Source organism: Lichenostomus cassidix, chromosome 9, assembly GCF_008360975.1.
Source record: "Lichenostomus cassidix isolate B80296 chromosome 9, HeHo_3.0, whole genome shotgun sequence".
Lineage (NCBI taxonomy): Eukaryota > Metazoa > Chordata > Aves > Passeriformes > Meliphagidae > Lichenostomus > Lichenostomus cassidix.
This window is the reverse complement of record NC_139490.1, coordinates 9,425,095-9,444,119: the sequence shown is the minus strand read 5'-3', so window position 1 is coordinate 9,444,119 and position 19,025 is coordinate 9,425,095. Positions and strand designations below refer to the sequence as shown.

General features: G+C 57.1%; 3 protein-coding genes across 14 annotated transcripts in view; 1 reads left to right on the top strand and 2 right to left on the bottom strand.

Annotated features, from left to right (window-relative positions):
- The first annotated feature begins 2,730 nt into the window (after window positions 1-2,730).
- On the top strand, window positions 2,731-14,190 carry LOC146433230 (deoxyribodipyrimidine photo-lyase-like). Of its 3 annotated transcripts, none has more exons than XM_085069340.1 (10): window positions 2,731-3,233; window positions 10,821-11,091; window positions 11,291-11,436; window positions 11,578-11,760; window positions 11,924-12,082; window positions 12,415-12,613; window positions 12,703-12,855; window positions 13,082-13,203; window positions 13,293-13,452; window positions 13,627-14,190. In XM_085069340.1, exons 1-10 carry the CDS (start codon window positions 3,048-3,050, stop codon window positions 13,776-13,778), a joined length of 1,731 nt encoding a protein of 576 aa, XP_084925466.1. In that variant the 5' UTR covers window positions 2,731-3,047; the 3' UTR covers window positions 13,779-14,190. The 3 variants fall into 3 exon arrangements, with proteins under 3 accessions (XP_084925466.1, XP_084925467.1, XP_084925468.1); XM_085069341.1 differs by lacking the exon at window positions 2,731-3,233 and adding an exon at window positions 10,507-10,575; XM_085069342.1 differs by lacking the exon at window positions 2,731-3,233 and adding an exon at window positions 10,699-10,720.
- On the bottom strand, window positions 3,152-10,447 carry LOC146433231 (uncharacterized). 3 transcript variants are annotated; one of them, XM_085069336.1, is made up of 6 exons: window positions 10,162-10,440; window positions 7,576-9,069; window positions 4,684-5,040; window positions 4,350-4,460; window positions 3,959-4,044; window positions 3,152-3,718 (listed from the first exon to the last, which is right to left on the bottom strand). In XM_085069336.1, the coding sequence occupies exons 1-6, from the start codon at window positions 10,226-10,228 to the stop codon at window positions 3,644-3,646; spliced, it is 2,190 nt and encodes a 729-aa protein (XP_084925462.1). In that variant the 5' UTR covers window positions 10,229-10,440; the 3' UTR covers window positions 3,152-3,643. The 3 variants fall into 3 exon arrangements, with proteins under 3 accessions (XP_084925462.1, XP_084925463.1, XP_084925464.1); XM_085069337.1 differs by having other exon boundaries at window positions 7,576-9,003; window positions 10,162-10,439; XM_085069338.1 differs by lacking the exon at window positions 4,350-4,460 and having other exon boundaries at window positions 10,162-10,447.
- A 398-nt stretch (window positions 14,191-14,588) lies between the features above and the next one.
- Window positions 14,589-19,025, bottom strand: part of RUBCN (rubicon autophagy regulator) — a 30,263-nt gene continuing 25,826 nt past the window's right edge. For all 8 annotated transcript variants that reach the window (XM_085069327.1, XM_085069331.1, XM_085069329.1 and 5 more), the window contains 4 exons: window positions 18,639-18,700; window positions 18,299-18,452; window positions 17,831-17,924; window positions 14,589-17,120 (listed from right to left, as the gene is read on the bottom strand). In XM_085069327.1, coding sequence (XP_084925453.1) covers window positions 16,957-17,120; window positions 17,831-17,924; window positions 18,299-18,452; window positions 18,639-18,700 — 474 coding nt within the window. In that variant the 3' untranslated portion in view covers window positions 14,589-16,956. The remainder of the gene's footprint in view (window positions 17,121-17,830; window positions 17,925-18,298; window positions 18,453-18,638; window positions 18,701-19,025) is intronic.

The window sequence follows — 19,025 nt, the reverse complement described above, 5'->3', positions numbered from 1 at the left end:
GAGGATGGAGCAGGAAAAGACACAAACCTGGTCCCCCTTCCCTGCTGTGGGGATCCCCTGGGTCACTTCACCCCTGTGTCTCGCCCCCCTCCTCCTCCTGGAGCAGCAATTCCTGCACACCCCCTTGAAAACTGCTGCCAGCTCCCCTGTGAACAGCTTTATGCAAACTCCCACCACTACATGGTTTTGTAGTCAATTAAACACTTCTTAACCAGAAATGCCCCCAGGCAACTCCTGCAAAGTGTTATGAGGGGTGTTAGGCAGTACACAGCGTCCCTCTGGAGTCAGGCAGGCAGCACATCAAGTGACACCCCGAGCCACCACTGGGGCAGTGTGGATGGGGAAATGCCAGGGGAGGCCAAGTCACGGCTGATGAAGCACCATCCTGTAAAACCCACGCATTACCCCCGGCAGTGGGAACAGGGCACAGACGATAAACCAGGGGGAGCGTCGCTCACCTGGAACTAAACACCTGCCCACCAAAAATGCCAGTGTGGGTGTTAAGCTGGGGGGAACAGTGCATTGAGGGTCTTGCAACCAGCATGGCAGATCATGGGGTGACTGACCCATCAGTGACCACCTGAGCAGTGACCACGCCAGGGCTGATGGAGGATTTGAGGGATGTAAAGCTGCCGTGGGAGAGTTGCTCCTGCTCGTGCTGACGATGCTGTATCAGTTTGGAAAGCAACCCTAACAGGGAATACATGCTGACGCCAGAGAGAGTTGCTCCAGATGGTGTTTGAGGTGCAAAATGTGGTGGGAACCACAGAGATTGTTGCAAACGTGCAAATTGCTGCTCAGCATAAGGGGAAACAACTCAGCTGAAGCAAGGCACTGGCCCCAGTGTGCCTGCAAGCTCCTGTCCATGCTCCACAGGGTCCAGCACAGTCTGGAGACCTTTGTGCCTGCAATTCCTGCCCATGCTGTCTCCAGAAATGCTCATCTCCCAGCAGAGTCACAGGGGTGACAAACCAAATTCATCCCTCTGCTCAGGCACGGACACCCTCCCAAGAAAGCCCACCGCCACTAAGGGACGCCTCATCTTCAGGACAGTACTCTGTTACCACCCTGGGAAGGGGCTTTTCACTGATCTTTTTGCTAATGTCTGAAACCAAGGTCCTGGGAAAGCACTGCTTCCTGTAAAAGTCATTTAATCTGCTGTTACCAAGGACCAAAGTGTCATGTGGGCACTGGAGCCCTTCAGGAGCCAGTAGCCAGGGGGCAATTCCCTGAATCCCAGCATCCAGGGGCTCTGCACCATCCAGCATGGCAGAGCATGGCCCAGCGCAGTGCCTTATCAGCTTTCCTGGAATTAATGGGCTGGTTGTTCCAGTCCTGTGGAGAACACAGCATCTCCTACTGGCTCCCCTCCAGCCTCCTGGCAAGGGCATTTGGAGAGGGCTCAGGGGTGGCAGTGGGGAAAACCAGGTTATCCATCAACCCCACAGGTTCTGGATGACTTGGCATGCTGTGTGTGTTGCAACACCCTCCTGCTAAAGAGTGGGAGCTGGACTGTAGCCATCAGCAGGGGTAAAGGGAAGGGGGACACTGAAAGGGACATCTGAGTCACAAGGGATTTGAGACGTGCCCCGTGATGCTGCCAGGTCTTCCAAAGGTGACAGTCATGTTGGGCACAGGATTTGTTCCTTTGAACAATGGTGAGAGATTGGCGTGTATCACAGCAAAGGCTAAGAACTGTTTTGTGGACTGGGGAAGCAGTAGGACTTGGACCCAACCACCCAAGGCTCCTCTGGTCAGGGATCTGTGTCAGGCAAGCAGCCACGGGGTGAAGGTGGCACCTGAAGGACAGCAGACATGGAGAGCATGGGCAGGGTCAGGGGCTTGTCAGGGCTCTGTGCCACCAATGCCTGATGGGAGCCACATCCCCTCCCCTGTGCACCTCTTCTCCCTCCCAGGCTGGGGGGCAGAGGGAACCAGAGCACCTCCTCCCCCCACAGCCCCCCAACCACAGTAATGGTGGAAGGCAGCTGTGCCAGCAGAGAACAGCAAGTACCCTGGTCACCTTTTCATCCCGGCACTTCAGGACCTTTTCCTCCCTTTGTGACGCAGTTTGGCTCCATTACCACGGCCTTGGCACCCAGCCATGTCCTGGGGTCTGAAGTTATGGATTCAACAGCCGGAGAAAACAGCCCAGTGGGACGCGACGTGGGAGGACCCTTGGCCCAGCTCCAAGGCGTAGGCAGACCACAAGGATTTCTTTCCCAGCGCCCCACTAGGCAGCCAGCACAGGGACCCCTTCCAGCAGGGTTTGCCCTGCTCCCCGGCTCCTTGCCCTGCTGCTAAGGGACTTCTCTCAGTCTCACTCAGTCCAAGAAGCCTGCAAAAGCCAGGCAACATCCTAAAAAGCAAAGGGGCAACCCTGGAATGCAAGGGGCATCCCAAATGGGACCATCCTGATGAGCTGCCTGGGCATAGCCTCCAGCCCCAGCCCAGCCTCTCTCAGGCCCTGCGAGCTGGCAGGAAGCTGGGTGATCCCACAGTGTCTCTCCCCATCCTGTCCAGCTGCTGGCTCTTCCCAGCCAGTTGGCAATCCAGACAGCCTGAGAGCAGTCCCCAGGTTAGGAATCCCACAGCTCCACAAATCCCCTCCCGGCCCTCCCTGCACCGGGGCAGTGAGGGCTGCCAGTGAGAAACAGGGATCAGCCAAAAACAACCCCTGACACGCAACAAGGCTATTTTGCTAATTATTTCAGTTTTCAATCTCCAGGCGAGGTGGCTTGCTTAGGCTAATAATTGCTTCAGTTGGATTTTATCTAGCTAATTAATCAGTTAATAAATGACTTTGCTGCAGGGGGACAGATGTTGCAGCCGTCTCCCTAGCTGGGGACTGGAAAAAACAGGGAAGGAGCACAGCCCACGGGATTTCCACGGCCCCACAGTGCACAAAGCTGCCCCTGCAACTGTGGGGTGCCAAGGGGCAGAGAGCTCCAAAGCAGGGGCCCCCAGTCTGCTGGGGTGCTGAGCTATCCTTGGGAATGTCTGCAGCAGCCCCTGGTGGGAGGGGACGGCCCTGAGCCTGTCTCGCAATGCAAAGCGTTTGGGACTCACATGTATTTCCTCACCAGTACCTCCAACAGATGGAAAAGCTGGAAATTGGGAAAGGCAACTTGGAAAAAAAAGAAGTCATCACTTCGACACAGAAAACATGGGATTTCTATTTACTGCCCGGCCTGTGTTGGCATGAGTGTTCTCCTCTGTCAGCAATACCACAGGTGAGTCTTGGGCACAACAATACTGGGGGTTTCGGGTCTCCTCCTTCTCATTTCTTAGTCCCCAGAGTGGCATTGATGGCTGAGCCAGCCCAGTCCCAGATGTAAAAGCCCAGTCCCAGATGTAAAAGCCCAGTCCCATGGGGTGCCCTTTTTCCAGCCCCCCAGCAGCACTGGAGGGGCTCCCACCACAGGAGCCAGGTCTGGAGCAGGGTGATACAAGGGCTCAGTCTCTACAGCCAGGCTGTGGGAAGGGGCAGGGGGCACTGGGGGTGCAGGGGGAAGGACAGGAAGCCCCAAGTTCAGTAAGAGCTGTATGAGATTCCCCAAGGGTGCGCACCACCATGGAGTGAGGAGCTGGAAGCAGGTGGCTTGCCAGTCCAGGCAGGAGCAGGCCAGGCAAGCGGCAGTGGTCAGGTCCTCCTCTTCCCTCGCCATGCCAGTGACAGGCCAGCACACGGGAATTCAGTCTGCAGGTCCTCACGGAGCTGGGGGAAAAAACAGCCATCAAACCATGCCAGAGGGGGTTTTCTACCCCACAGCCCCATATAGAAAGGGCCTGATCCTGGACCGTGGCAGACAAAGGAGGGTCTCCCCGTCATCTGAAAAGGTTCTGGGTGACATTCAATGTAAGATGCAGCCATTCCCCTCCCATCAGCAGCCTGACCCCTCCCAAAGTGAACCACAGCTGGCAGATGGAGAGTGGGATCTCCTCCTGCACACCTCACCTTGGACAACAGCAGCTCCTGCACCGTGGTGTTCCCCAGGTCCAGGGAGGTGGTCAGCCGCAGTGACAGAAAGAGCTGAGACACACCTAGGGATTAAAAACAGGACTCTGGTTATCACCCATGAACCCTGGGCTGTGCCAAATAATCTGGGGTTCCTCTCCCCAGGATTGCTGGCACAGACCTGGGACCTCCTCCCGGGTTGTGTCATGGATATGCTACACTGTCAGGAGAACAAGCCTCCCACTGCACAGCAAATCACATGAAGCCCAGAGCACTAGTACCTCCACACTGAGACCACAGCAAGAGCAGTGGGGCTCCAGGACCTCCTGCACTGGCCCCTGGCAGCCCAAAAGCACTGATACTGGAGGTGGCGATCCCCATGGGCACTTACTGGTGTTGGATGAGGCAGAGGGGCAGACTGGCGTCAGCGTTGGCAGGTCTGTGCTGAGGGTAACCTCTGAGGTCTGGGCCGAGCTGATGGCAGGGGAAGAGGGCTCAGCGCCTGGGCAAAGCAATGTCAGGTTAGTGCTGCCTGCAGAGGTGCAGGATGCTCCTGCAGCTGGGACAGGCCAAGCCTAAGTGGAGCCACCTACATGAAGCCACCCAAGTACATGCCCAGGATCCCCATGGGGATTTGTCACCCTGACCATGTCCCTGCCTTCCAGATGCCCCCCAGCTGTACCCACCCATGGCTGCACTGAGGGTCCCAGATCCTGTCAGGGTACCTGGAGTCGACTCCAGAGTTGAGGGGAAGATGTCAGGGGTGGTCCTGGCTGGGTTGCTTGGAGAGGAGGTGCTCATGGTGTCTGATGTGCTGATAACAGGGCTGGCTGTGGCATCTGCGAGGGTTGTCAAGGATTCAGTTGAATCGTCTGTAACTGCGGTGGGAGGGGAGGTGTTGCCAGTCTCTAGGGATGTGCTGGACTCCTCTGGGGTGGAGGCTTCTGTTTCAGGGCTGGAGGAAAGGAGGGTGGCTGTGGTGGTGGAGTCAGTGGTGGGCAGCAGTGTTGAGGTCTCCATAGGCATTGAGGAGGTAGGGAGAGCTGGGGACATAGTTGCTGTCACATCCATGGCAGTGGTCTCTGCAAAGAGTTTGGACAATGAAATGCAGAAGGATTGGCAGTGAAAGGCTGAGTCCATGGCTGTGCTGGGGATGGTGCAGCATCACCACCACCATGGGCTCCCTGAGGGACTCAGAGGTACACATCAGCCACGGAGCACTGGGAGTGGGAGTTCACTGTCCTGCATGGATCAAACACACAAATCTCTTCAATGGCCATCAGCAAGGCAGACCACATAAATCCCCAGCCTGACAAAGCAGGAACAAGCCACGGCCATCACTCGTTTCTGGGCAGAAACTCCTCTAGGCACCAGTCCTAAGACCCATTCCACCATCTTCACCCATCCCTGGAGGAAGTCACACAAACCCGTCTGACAGGAAGAGCCAAGCAGGAACTGGTGACCGTGAGACTGTCTGGAAATGCAGCAGCAGCAGTTTACACAAACCCTCTGTGCCGCAGATAGTCAGGAACTGATAGCGGTGGGTGTAAATAATGGCACTGGGGGAAGCAGCCCCACAAAGGAACAAATCCCAGCTTGCAGCTCAGGATGAGCCGTTAGAGACGTGCTGTGACCCACAAAAGCTCTGGGGGGGGGGGGGGACGACACCGGAGGGCCATCCTCTCTTCCTCTGTGGACCCTGTGCCAGGGCGGTGTGCTGTCCCCAGCAAAGCCCAGGAATCTGTAGTCCTCTCCAAAGGATGGGCAGGACAGCCTGGCTGCCCGGACCTTTGTCACGGGGTGTCTGTGAGGCAGTGGCTTTGGGATGCCAGACTGGATTCCCCAGCAATCCCAGCACAAGCCCAGTGAGTCTGGGGCTCTGCTCGCTTGAGGATGGGAAACCGAAAGCTACCATCTGCTTTCAGCTAACCCAGTCAGAAACTTCCAAAGCCTCTGGCAGCCACACCCTCCCCGCACACAGCAGTTGGTTAAATAAAAACGTGGAGAAGGGCAAACGTTTAGTCCCAGTGCATGCCATATCTGTGTCTGCACAGAAGGACCTCATCCTCATAAAAAGGAGAAGCAGCAAGTTCATCTCTGTTCCCCATTCAAGAAACAGAAAACAGCCCCTACAGCATTCCAGCCCCCTGCACCCCACAGGTGGCACCCCTCCACCCCGGGGAATGATGGTTCCCACGCACAACCCACCCTGTGGAGAGCATCACATCCCACTCAGCCCTTACCCAGAGCCAGGTGCAGCACGGCGAGGCAGGTGAGGCTCAGCAGCAGCAGCAGCAGGGACCAGGCCAGGGGCAGGGACAGCCCCCCTCTCTGCCCAGCCATGTCCAGGTGAGCGGGAGCTGACAAACCCCCACAGGCACCACTCCAAGCACTCCCCACAGCCCCAGCACTGGGGTTTTCAAGTATCCACCTGGCAGAGGAGGAGCATCCAGGTGGGTCCTTTTACCCTCCAGGTGCTGGCAGCAAGGCAGGGGGTTCCACCTGGCACAGACACTCCCAGGGACTGGTGTAGTGCCCAGCAGACATCAACTGCACAGCTGGACCCAGAGCAGCCACAAGAAGTGGGCAGGGCAGACCAGCAAGGCCACCACTACCGCAGTCCTGGCTCTCGCGGCTGTCCTCTGCCTGCTGAGAGGAGGGTGACAACGGAAAAAAGCCCAGGGATGAGCCAGTCTGCCTGGAACCCGCGCTTCACCACGGGGGTGATGTTTGGTGGTGGCTCCCCGCACCAACGCCTTCAGGAGACAACAGCCAGCTCTGTCTGAGCACAAGGAACTGGCCAAGAGAATAGGCGCGCTCAGGAAGGGCGTGCTCCAGGCTGAGGGTTTGTCCCCTGGGCTGTCTCTACAGGCATCACTTCCCCGTGTCACAGCATATCACAGAAGTGTACTGCTGACAGCTGGAGCTGCTTCCTTCTTCTCAGGGTCAGGGACGAACACTCAGAGGAGCCTGCAGGCACTGGGCCAGGTATTGGCGTTCTGCAGGCAGGCAGGCATGCTGGAGGATTGTCAGGGCGTAGCCACCCTGCTGCTGTACAGGTACATGGGGGCACTGCCAGGGCACAAGCACACAGAGGCCATCACCACAGTGCTGGCATTCTGATGGGGTGATCTCACACCATAGGCATCAGGCCAGGGTGCAGGTACTCTGCAAGGATCCAGTCCTGGCATGCAAGGACACAAGGAAAAGTGCATGGCCAGGGACACCGGCGCAGGGTACATCTCCCTGACCTGGCTGAGGTGTATGGAGAGAGGTGTCACACTGACAGGACACAGGTGCCCAGTAAGCAGCACTGCCAGGGGACAGCTGCCTGGAGGGGACTGCTGGGGTATAGTAACACTCCTTGGGGTACAGGGTACATAGAGGCTCAGTGCTGGGGCCACAGCCACAGTACAGTCAAACCACAGCACAGCCACACTGCAGTACTGTCACAGCACAGTCACAGCCCAGCCTTGGACCCACCCCCGGCCTGCAAAACCTGGAGACTGGGTGGCCACTGGGGAAAGAAGCCAAGCACCTGGCTGAGCAGGATGGGAGATCCTGTGGGAATTTACCACCCTGATCCTGCCCTCCAGGTGCCCTATGGCTGTACTCACCTGCAGTGTCACTGGGGGTCTCTGGTTCTGTCAGGATGGAGGTACTGGGGCTGGTCCTGGCCGTGGTCCCAACTGGCTGGCTGGGGGCAGGGGTTCTCCCAGGTACCTCTGTGGTGGTAAGAAGGGAGGCCGTGGTGTCTGATGAGGATGTCAGGGGCTCATCTGAAGTGTCTGTCACTGCTGGGGTGGTGGAAGAAGAGGTGCTGCGGGTCCCTGGGGATGTGTTGCCAAGCAGTGTGGTCATGGCTGGCCCTTGGTGGGTGCTGGTGCCAAGCGTGGTGCCCACCCAGGTGGAGGAGAGAAGAGTAGAGGTGGGGGGAGGCAGCGTGGTCGTGTCAACTCCAAATGAGCTGACAGCCAGGGTTGTGCTGGTGCCCATAGATGTGAAAGTGGTTGTCGTGTCACAGTTGTGTGTTGTGGCCATGGAGGTTGGAGTTGGCATGCTGGTGGTTGGTCCCAGCCCTGTTGGAGTACTGCTGGGGGTGGTTGGTCCCAGCCCTGTTGGGGTACTGCTGCTGGTGGTTGGTCCCAGCCCTGTTGGGGTACTGCTGCTGGTGGTTGGTCCCAGCCCTGTTGGGGTACTGCTGCTGGTGGTTGGTCCCAGCCCTGTTGGGGTACTGCTGCTGGTGGTTGGTCCCAGCCCTGTTGGGGTACTGCTGCTGGTGGTTGGTCCCAGCCCTGTTGGGGTACTGCTGCTGGTGGTAGGTCCCAGCCCTGTTGGGGTACTGCTGCTGGTGGAAGGTCCCAGCCCTGTTGGGGTACTGCTGCTGGTGGAAGGTCCCAGCCCTGTTGGGGTACTGCTGGTGGTGGAAGGTCCCAGCCCTGTTGGGGTACTGCTGCTGGTGGTGGAAGGTCCCAGCCCTGTTGGGGTACTGCTGGTGGTGAAAGATCCCAGCCCTGTTGGAGTACTGCTGGTGGTGGAAGGTCCCAGCCCTGTTGGAGTACTGCTGGTGGTGGAAGATCCCAGCCCTGTTGGGGTACTGCTGCTGGTGGAAAATCCCAGCCCTGCTGTGGTACTGCTGGTGGTGGAAGGTCCCAGCCCTGCTGGAGTACTGCTGGTGGTGGAAGGTCCCAGCCCTGCTGAGGTACTGCTGGTGGTGGTTGGTCCCAGCCCTGTTGGGGTACTGCTGGTGGTGGAAGGTCCCAGCCCTGTTGGGGTACTGCTGGTGGTGGTGGAAGGTCTCAGCCCTGTTGGGGTACTGCTGGTGGTGGAAGGTCCCAGCCCAGGTGATGCAGGAGTGCTGTCGGCCATGGTGCTCCACGCCTGTGGTGTGGTGGTGTTGGAGGCTGCCGGGCTGCTCCGCTGAGATGTAGAACTACTGGATGTGAAGGCATCTATTGGCATCTCTGGGGTGGAGGTTGGAGGACGGGAGGGAGGGAAGGTGGCTGCAGTGTTTGAGCTGGTGTTGGGCAGTGGTGCCGTGGTCTCTGTGGGTGTCAAGGAGGTAGGGAGAGTCAGGGATGCAGGGATTGTCATGTCTTTGACAGTGATCCCTGCAAAGAGGAGGGAGACAGCACACAAGGGCTGGCAGTGAAAAGCTGGCACCACGGCAGTGCTGTGGATGGTGCAGCATCACCTCTGCCATGAGCTGCCCAAGCCCTGCATCAGCCATGGATTACCAGGCATGGGGATTCCCTGCCCTGCATGGATCAAACACCTGGATTCCCTGAATAGCAACGTGACAGTCAGCAAGGCAGACCACATAAATCCCCAGCCTGACAGAGCAGGAACAAGCCACGGCCATCACTCGTTTCTGGGCAGAAACTCCTCTAGGCACCAGTCCTAAGACCCATTCCACCATCTTCACCCATCCCTGGAGGAAGTCACACAAACCCGTCTGACAGGAAGAGCCAAGCAGGAACTGGTGACCGTGAGACTGTCTGGAAATGCAGCAGCAGCAGTTTACACAAACCCTCTGTGCCACAGATAGTCAGGAACTGATAGCAATGCGTGTAAATAATGGCACCAGGGGAAGAAGCCCCACAAAGGAACAAATACCAGCTTGCAGCTCAGGGCAAGTCCATGAGCAACCTGTTGTGACGCACAAAAGCTCTGCAAGGGGTTTGAGGGAGGCATCAGGAGAGGACCCAAAGCTGTAGCTCAAGGCTCTCAGGAGGTACATGCCGCAGGTTTATTCCCTGTGCTCAACTCAGCACTGGTCTTACTTTGCATCAAGTGCAAATGTTGGGATGGCATTTGAAGTTTGCCAGGCCTAGTACATCCCAGTGAGGTTACCATCTGGGCAGGAGATTTCATGCTGCTGGGCAGGTTGTAACAAAGGCAATGAGCCCAACAGGGACCAATGCTCACAAAGGGGGTCCAGTTGGGTCTAAAAAGTTTTCCCTCCCCAGATGGAGACTCACATGAGAGGCAAAGGAAATAAAGCTTGTTGCTTGTGTTCTATAAAGCACTGCCCCGTTTGCTCACTGGGACAGGGCTGAGATGCTGGAGAGCAAATAGCATCCAAAGTGAAACTTTTCACCTCTGTGGGTGAAGCCACTCCAGGGCCACCCACCACCCTGGAGAACGATACTCTCCACTCACCCCCACCCTGTGATTAGCTCCACACACCGCTCAGCCCTTACCCAGCGTGAGATCCAGCACAGCAAGGCTCAGCAGCACCAGGGACAGCCTTCCCGTGCCCCCAGTCATGTCCAAAGCCAGCACTCTAACACCTTGCAAGGTAGGGGGCCTGAGGACACAGAGAATGAGGAAGGTGCCAGCAGGGAACTACGCAGCCGAGTGATGGCTGAAGGTGGTTGGAGCTGCTTCCTTGTTCCCGAGGGCAGGGAGGGGAGGCACCAGCGGGCACTGACACCCCTCCCGGGGCAGGTGCAGCGCCTCGGGTGCGCCGGGGACATCGGGGCAGCACCGGCGCCCGTGTGCGGGGGGCGGTCCGGGAACGGAGCCACGCCCCTCGGGGCACGGTCACGCCCACAGCCACGCCCTTCGAGCACGCCCACAGCTTGTGTAACACTCCAGGGCCGCGTGGCTGCCAGGTAGGGACCGGGATTGGGATCAGGGTCAGGATCGGGATCGGGATCGGGATCAGGACCCCGAGCCCGGGTATCGGGACCAGGAGCGGACCGGGCCGAGGACCGGAAGGAGCAGGGCACCGTTATCCCCCTGTTCCCGAGCACCAGGGTGGGCAGGGGACCAGCATCCCCCGGGCTCTGGGGGCGGACCGGGGCCGGGATTCGCAAGGAAGCGCGGGAGCTCAGCACGGCATCGTTTCCTCTCGCAGCTGCCGCACGCAACCACGCTGCTCCGGGCGGCCCTGAGGATGCGGCGGGGACTCGGGAAGCGAAAGGCCGAGGGCACGGAGGTGCCACCCGTGTCTCGGAGGAGGACGGAGGAAGAGGAGGCGATACAGGAGGCCCGTCGGAGGGTGGCCCCGTCCGTTCGGGAGTTCAAGTACAACAAAAAGCGGGTTCGCCTTGTCTCGCAGGGCTCGGACCTGAAGGATGATGCTCGGTGCATTGTTTACTGGATGTGCCGGGATCAGCGGGTGCAAGGTGCGAACTAGATGACGGAAAGGGTTCCCGTGGGTGGCAACAGCACTGGTCCCCTCTTCTGGTAGCCTTGGAGCTGGCCCAAGCTCTCTGCTGGCTCCACTCTCTGCAAGGAGTCTGGGGGGAAACTTCTTTTGAAAGCCCATCCCTATTCCATCAGTGAAGCACCTTCCTGATGCTGCCCTGTGTATTTTCCCCGCAGATAACTGGGCTTTCCTCTACGCCCAGCGCCTGGCCCTCAAACAGGAGCTGCCTCTCCACGTCTGCTTCTGCCTGGTGCCCAAATTCCTGGAGGCCACCATTCGCCACTATAGGTTCATGCTGAAGGGCCTGCAGGAGGTGGCAGAGGTACAGCCAGGGGACATCCGTGCTGGGTGGGACAGTGCCCCTGAGGAAGGGGGGAGGTAGATCCATCCCTTCAGCAGATGGTGGTAGGGTGGGGTCTGCAGAGCCACAGACTGTCCCACAGCCATTTCCCTGTCGCTGCAGGAGTGTGCAGAGCTGAACATCTCCTTCCACTTGCTTCTGGGCTATGCCAAGGATGTGCTGCCCACGTTCGTGGTGGAGCATGGCGTGGGTGGACTGGTGACAGACTTCAACCCCCTCCGCCTCCCCCGGCAGTGGGTTGAGGACGTCAGGGAACTGTTGCCAGAGGATGTGCCATTTGCACAGGTGGGTGCCAGCACTCTGGAAATGGAAAACTCTGGCTGGTGAGATGTGGGAGAAATTAGTCTCCTGTGTTTTGTGCACCGGAGTGACATGAGCAGAGAGCATGTGTGTTATGTCGTCAGGACTGTATGCTTCTCACACCCTTCTCCACGGCTTTGCTTCCCAGGTTGATGCCCACAACATCGTGCCCTGCTGGGTCGCCTCCCCCAAGCAGGAGTACAGTGCCAGGACCATCCGGGGCAAGATTCATGCTCAGCTCCCTGAGTTCCTCACCGAGTTCCCCCCTGTTGTTCGACACCCATATCTCCCCTCCAGCCCAGCAGAGGTACCAGCAGGAGACACCTTCAAACCCATTCACAGGCTGGTCCCAGAGTGTTTTACAGATACTTTGTGGTCCTGGGAGGAGTTGGCAGGGAATGAGGACAGTGACCTGCCTGCCATCACACACAGATGGTGTGGAGATGAGGATGCCCTGGGGAAGGGGAGGTTCCCACCTTATTCATTCACTTCCCACATCTCTGCCATGTAGAGGGCTAGTTAAGAGGAGAAGGCTGGGACATTACTGGGTGGGGATATTGCTGGCTGGGGACGTAACACTCAGGGCAGCCCTTGCTGAAAAGATTCTGCAAATGCACTCACTGCTTGGTTGCCACCCAGCCCATTGCTTGGGAGGCCTGTTATTCCAGCTTGCAGGTGGACCACACCGTGAAGGAGGTGGAGTGGGCAACCCCTGGCACAGCAGCAGGGCTAGCTGTGCTGAAGTCCTTCATTGCAGAGCGGCTGAAATCCTTCAGCACCCACAGGAATGATCCCAACAAGGCAGCTCTCAGCAACCTGTCCCCATGGCTTCACTTTGGTGAGTGTCCCAGGCTTCGCACTCTGCAGCAGGACTGAGCATTGTGGCTTGGACTGGCAGCCTGACTTGCTCATTCCCCATGTCCCCAGGCCAGGTTTCCACCCAACGAGCCATCCTGGAGGTGCAGAAGCACCGGCGCAAGTACAAGGAGTCGGTGGATGCGTTTGTGGAGGAGGCTGTGGTGCGGCGGGAGCTGGCTGAAAACTTCTGCTACTACAATGAGAACTATGACAGCGTGCAGGGTAACATCCCGGGTCATGTGGGCAGTGCTGGGTACCCACTGGTACTCTTGGTCACTCCAACTTGGCAATCCCATTTCTGCTAGGAGAAGGGCTTTGGGGACACTAATGTCCCATCATTTGGTCCCTTCTGGAGGTAGGACAGGAGCTGGCAGGTGCCCTCTTAGCACAGTTCTCAGGACCCTGCAGAACAGGTTGCTCAGTACTGCTCCTCATCTCTTGCTCACAGGTGCCAATGACTGGGCGCAAACCACCCTGAAGCTCCATGCCAAAGACAAGAGGCCTTATCTCTACAATCTGCAGGAGCTGGAGCAGGGGACCACGCATGACCCACTCTGGAATGCTGCCCAGGTACTGCCCTACAAAATGCTGAGCTTTTTTCTGAGGGGAAGAGGTGAGCTGCCTCGGACTGACCCCTATGACTGTCCCTATCCCCGCAGCTCCAAATGGTCCGGGAGGGCAAGATGCACGGCTTCCTGCGGATGTACTGGGCCAAGAAGATCCTGGAGTGGACACGCTCCCCTGAGGAGGCCTTGCAGTTTGCCATCTACCTCAACGACCGCTACGAGCTGGATGGAAGGGACCCCAATGGATACGTAGGCAAGCTGCAGGATGGGGGCTTGGGGTGGGAGGCCTTAGCTGTGATGGCCAAGGCTGCAGTGGGGGCTTTTTGCAGGCAACTCCAACCCATCCTGCTTTACACCCACATCCCACTTCCTCTCCATGTCTGCTGAGCAAGGGGGAGAGCTGACACTTTGTCCCTGTGCCCGGCAGGCTGCCTCTGGTCCATCTGTGGCATTCACGACCAGGGCTGGGCGGAGCGGGCTGTCTTTGGGAAGATTCGCTACATGAACTACGCCGGCTGCAAGCGCAAGTTCGACGTGGACCAGTTTGAGCGTCGCTATGCCCCCACGCACTCCCAGTGAGCCTCAATGCAGGGGCAGATGTGCCTTTGCCAGCTTGCAGGGATCACCCCGGGATGTTGGAGGGCTCCCTGTAGCAGCAGCAAGCTCCAGGGTTTTGCAGGTCCCTGCTGTCACCTGCTGCTCGAGCTGCCATGCTGGGGCAGCTGCTGGAGCCCTCCTGCTGCCACAGGTTTGCTGGCAGCTGTGAGCCCATCCTCAGCATGCCTGTGCCTGCCAGAAACCTTTTCTACAACCACTGTCCTCAGGAGTAGCCCAGGTCACCATGGCTGCTGGTAACCACAGCTGAGATTTGGGCTGAGCAAGGTGTTTCTAGGGAAAAGACCCCAGGAAGAGGCTCTTTCTGGAGCCAGTGCTGGTCTGTCAATTTCACAAACAGTTTCAACAGTTGTTTTAAAGTTTACAGTTTCTATTACCTGTGTCAGTGGTGTTTATGGGGAGATGCGTGACTGCTGCAAGGGGAGAGCCAGGCTCTGTGGAATGGGGGTGCAAGCACAGATAGGGCAGCCCAGGCCAGCCCCCTGGACCTCTCTGCCAGCAGCAAAGGCAGGCTCTGGAGTGGGACAGGCATTACAGAGATTACTCACTCAGTGGCTTGTACCTCCTGCCCTGAGTCCAGTGGAGAGGCCACAAACCAGATGAATTAGTCAAGGCACAGTGACATTAACCTGTCCCAGTGACTGCATCACCAGCTGCACAAGCTGTCCCTTCCACTGCTCCTTGCCACCAGCAGCACTCCCTGCCTGCGCCACGAACTCAGTGTGCAATACACACCATTACCCCACCTGAAACCATGTCAGGACACAACCAGACTCCTTATTAACTTAGTTTATTACGGACGGCATTTTAATTGCTATGCTGTGCAATAACAATCCCATTGTGAGGGCTCCAGTTGACAGCCAGGGCAGCCCCTGGCTCTCCCTCCCGAAGAGCTCCCTGCCTTGGCCAGTTCCAGTGTTAGTTGTAGCAGTCAGTGCTGGGCAGCAGTGTCAGTGCTGGGCACAATCTTGCCCTGGAGAGCTCTGCTAGGTTTGCAAGTCCTGCTGCTTCCACATAGTCCATGGTGGAGGGTGGAAACCATGAATAACCCAGAATTCCTTCTCTCTTCTCTAAAAGTACTCAGTGCTTCTAGAAAGGGATCTAGGCAGCCTCTCAGCTGCTGCCCCATGACATTAAAGTGCTTCAAACAAAACAGGGTGGATGGAGGTGTGCTGCTGAGGCAATTCAGGGAAGGGGGTCCCAGATCCAAGCTACAGCAGGAGGGCCTGGTTTAGGCTTGGGGACAGGCAAGACCAAGGCAGATGAGGATCTGGCAGCCCCAAGGCTGGCAGAGACAGAGAGTGAGCAGAAGAGCAGCTGCTCTGCTGGGGAAAACGAGCAGAAGCAAGCCACAAGGCAGTAAAAACCTCAAAGGAACAAGTGGGAAGCTGAACCCTGCTTCCAGGACTTTGTCAGGATGCTGCAGGCAGGGGAGAGATGCTGTGCAGCAGCCTGGCCCCCAGCAGCAAGACTTGCAGCCACCTCTCCTGGTCCCAGCCTCTTCCCTTCTCCCCAGCCCTGCCACCCCTGCAGGGAGAGCCCATGAGGGGTCACATCCCAGCCTCAAATCAGGGCATGTGCTGAAAGAGCAACTGCCCCTTGACGCCTCCTGCCAGTGCATTGCTCCCTGGTCCCTCAACACCATCCTTGCACATACACAGGCCACACCATCCTTCCTAACACCTCGCATCCCACCCGTGCTGAGGTGGTGCTGGATGTGCCATGGCTAAAGCATCCCCCCACAATGCAGAGGCACCTCCTCCACTGGGCACAGAGCTCACCTTGTTCCACTGGGTCTGACCCTGACCCTGCAGAGCTGTCACTCATGGCAGGTGTCACTGCATCAGTGAGGCAGCACCCTTGGCAGCACCCCAGTGCCAAACCTCTCTTCCCCTGGGTATCCCCATTGCAAGCAGGCTGCCTGACCATCCCACCACAGTGCAGCTGGGAAGCTTCAAGGCTTTGCCTGGCTCAGGGACTCCTCCCAAGTGGAGCAGGAGATCTGCTGGGAGAGGGGACCAGCTCCATCCAGGGGTGAGGAACCATGAGCAGGACAGCCCTGGAGATTTTATACTGGTGAATCCCAAGCAGATCGCATGCTCCCTAATGAGACATTTCAAGCAGCACCTCCTTGAGGGGGAACACACAGTGAAAAATACAAACAATCACATAAAAAAAATAAAACCAAATCCAGCAGATCAAAAAAAAAAAACAAACCAAAAAAAAAGACCCTAAAACAAACCGAGACAGAGGCTTGGGGGATGCAGCTGGAGGGCTGAGCCTTCACCTGCATCCACACAGGTCTCGGGCAGAAGGCAGCTGCATAAAAGGCAAGTCCTGGTACCACCAGAGTGAGGTTCCATGTTATCCTTAGAGGAGGACATGTCTCCCTGGTAGGACCAACTGTCAGCATGAAGAGGAAGTAGGGTTGGAAGTGTCACTGTATCCCATGGAGGCAGATTTCCATTGAGCCATGGGGATCTGCCTGCCAAAAGTCCATCAGCACATCCACTTGTGCAGCTGCTCCAGGGGCAATGTCCCTCTGCAGCACAGGGAAATCTGGCATTTTCATCGTTGCCACCTCCTCTGCTCTGATCGTGGAGTGAGTGCAACTGCTTTCCAGCAGTGTCCCATAGTGCATGTGAGAAAGGGAGCTGTTAAATGTACAAACAACCCCAAACCCCCACCCTCCCTCCATGCACACAACCCCCAGCAGCAGAACGGAGGATCAGAGGATACCTGACTCCCTCCTCCAAGGAGCAGATGTGACCAGAGCTTCCTAGTATACAGCTGATGAGCAGAAAGTGCTGACCCTTCAGGGGACCCTGCTCAGTTCAGGGCAGGGTACAGGAATGGACAGTACAGCCCTGCCTGGTCCAGCGTGAACAACTGCTTAGAAAAGGTCCCTGTTCTGCCTGCAAAGGCATCAGGGAGTGGGAGTGGTACCTGGAGCAGATCCACATGATGAAATATGCTCCTTTCCCAGCCCAGCACTATTGCATGAGGGAAAAGAGATCCCTTCAAGGCAATGCTCCAGGCCTCCCAACAGTCCTCCTCATCTCCAGTCTGCGTGGCTCAGTCTCTGGTGATGAAGGCCACACACATAAATAAACCCATGATCTGCTCCTTGGCTGCAACATGCTCATGTGGCTGCTACCGCCTCTGGCTGCTCCAGTTCATCTTCATAGTCTGAGATGTAGGACTCCATGCTCTGCTTGGCCATCAGCTCTCTCCGGGCCTGAAGACGCTCACACCGAGGACAGCGGGTGGATTTGAAGCAGAATTTGTGGTAGCAGGCTTTGCACTCTGTGAGGGAGAGCATGGCTGAGCACTGGTGGAGACTGACAGACTGCCTGACACTCCACACTCCACATCCCTGCACCAGCTAGCAAAGCTTTGGAAGCACAGGAGGGAGGTTTTCTGCTCTGTACAAGGTCCCTCCCCAGGCTTTCCTGATACTCCAAGGAAACAGTGACTTTGCCCCAAGTTTTCTCTGGCACTGCACCTGCCAAACCAAGCTCTACTTGGCCGTTAGTACTTGGTATTATCGAGGATGTGTCCTGAAGGGATCTATGGACTTCTTAGCAGGCAGGAAGAGCACAGAGATAAAGCCTTCAGGCTCTCTCTGTTCTGCAAGGTCAGCTCCAGCTATCTAAGCAGGGGCAGGGGAGCTGTGTGCAGGCTGCAGCCTGTCCTGTAACCACAGCAGGAGGGAAGTCAGGACTCTTAGACATCTACTTGCTGCAATCAGAGCCTGACTGCCCACTGCTGCTGGGGGAGGCAGCACACAGCATGGTCAGGAGGGGACCTACATACTCCACCACGCCAGCAAACAGTGCTATAATGCTGATCTGCTGCTGTGATAACATATTGCAGCCACAGGCCATGCACAGAGGCACTCTGGGCTGGCTGGCTATGGCTCTGTACCTCTTGCTAGTACAAATGCCACTCAAACTGGAAGCAGACCTTGGTGGCCTCAGGGTCTGCCCCTTCCCTGTTTTCCCACAGTATCTCACCTTCACATGTCCTGCACTTGTTGAGCTCAAATGGGAAGATGATGTCGTCCTCATTCTGGCAGAACTCACAGATGAAGCCTTTGGCTTGGCACAGCTGGAAGGAGAAAAGATGAGGAAAAGGCACCTAAATAATGCTCACCTCCCTGGCAAGTAGGGCAGAAGGTAAGAGTACAGCAGGGCACCAGGACACAGTGCCCTGCTCTAACCATGTGGGACAGCCCTTCCCCAGCATGGAGCATAGGAAAGCTGAATCAGCCTGTGTCAGGGGTGGGGGAGAGCCAAAATGGGGTAGCAAATATCCCATTTGTGCTGGGTAGGAGCTCTGTGGAGCAGGCAGGAACAGTTAGCATTGAACCCATTAATTTGGTGGCTGCCCTTCACTCCAAAGCCTCCCCATCAGTTATCTCTGCAGCAAAGCCTGCTCCCAAGGATGCAGAGCCATGCAGGAGGCAGGAGAGGAGGCCTTACCATGCACTTGTCAATGTGCAGGCTGCCTGCCTTCAGGAGCTCTGTCAGACGAGGCACCAGGTCCCCCTTCTTGATGGCACTGAAGTCATTCAGTGAGTAGAGATGCAAATCCTCCGTCAAGTGGCCAGGCACCGTGTCAAAGGAGTCCAGGAGGCTGCAAGGACAGAGAAACCAGAGCTCAGAGCAAAGTGACTCCACTAAGACCCCTCTCTCCACTCCTTATGCTTTCTCTCCCCCTCCTCTCCCCTCTCTCCCCACTGCTCAATGCACAGGCTGCACACATCCCCAGTGCAAACTGCCAGGGGACAGAATCAGGACAGCAAAACAGCCCAGGACTCACTCTTTAGCCAGCCTGCACGTCTTAAACATGTTCTTCATGTGGAAAAGCTGGATTCGCAGCAGCTGGAGACGAAGGGGGGGACAAAGAATCAGTAAACAGAGCAGGGTCCTTGGCCAAGCAGCTCTACCCCATTCCCTGTGCTGCTGAAATAACTGCTGCTCCTCAGCTGCTGCTCTCCTGTTTCCGAAGTGTTTACATCACACAGGGCAAGGCGAGCACAAGCATCATCATGTGCTCCAGGAGATAAACTGAAGCCCAGCTGGATAACAGCCAGAAATTCCTTCTGACATTCCTATGCCACTGAAGAAATAAGAGGTGAATGGAAAGACACAGTAATGAGGTTTTAAGCCTCCACAACTGAAGTATCTGATTCTCCTCAGCTTCCCT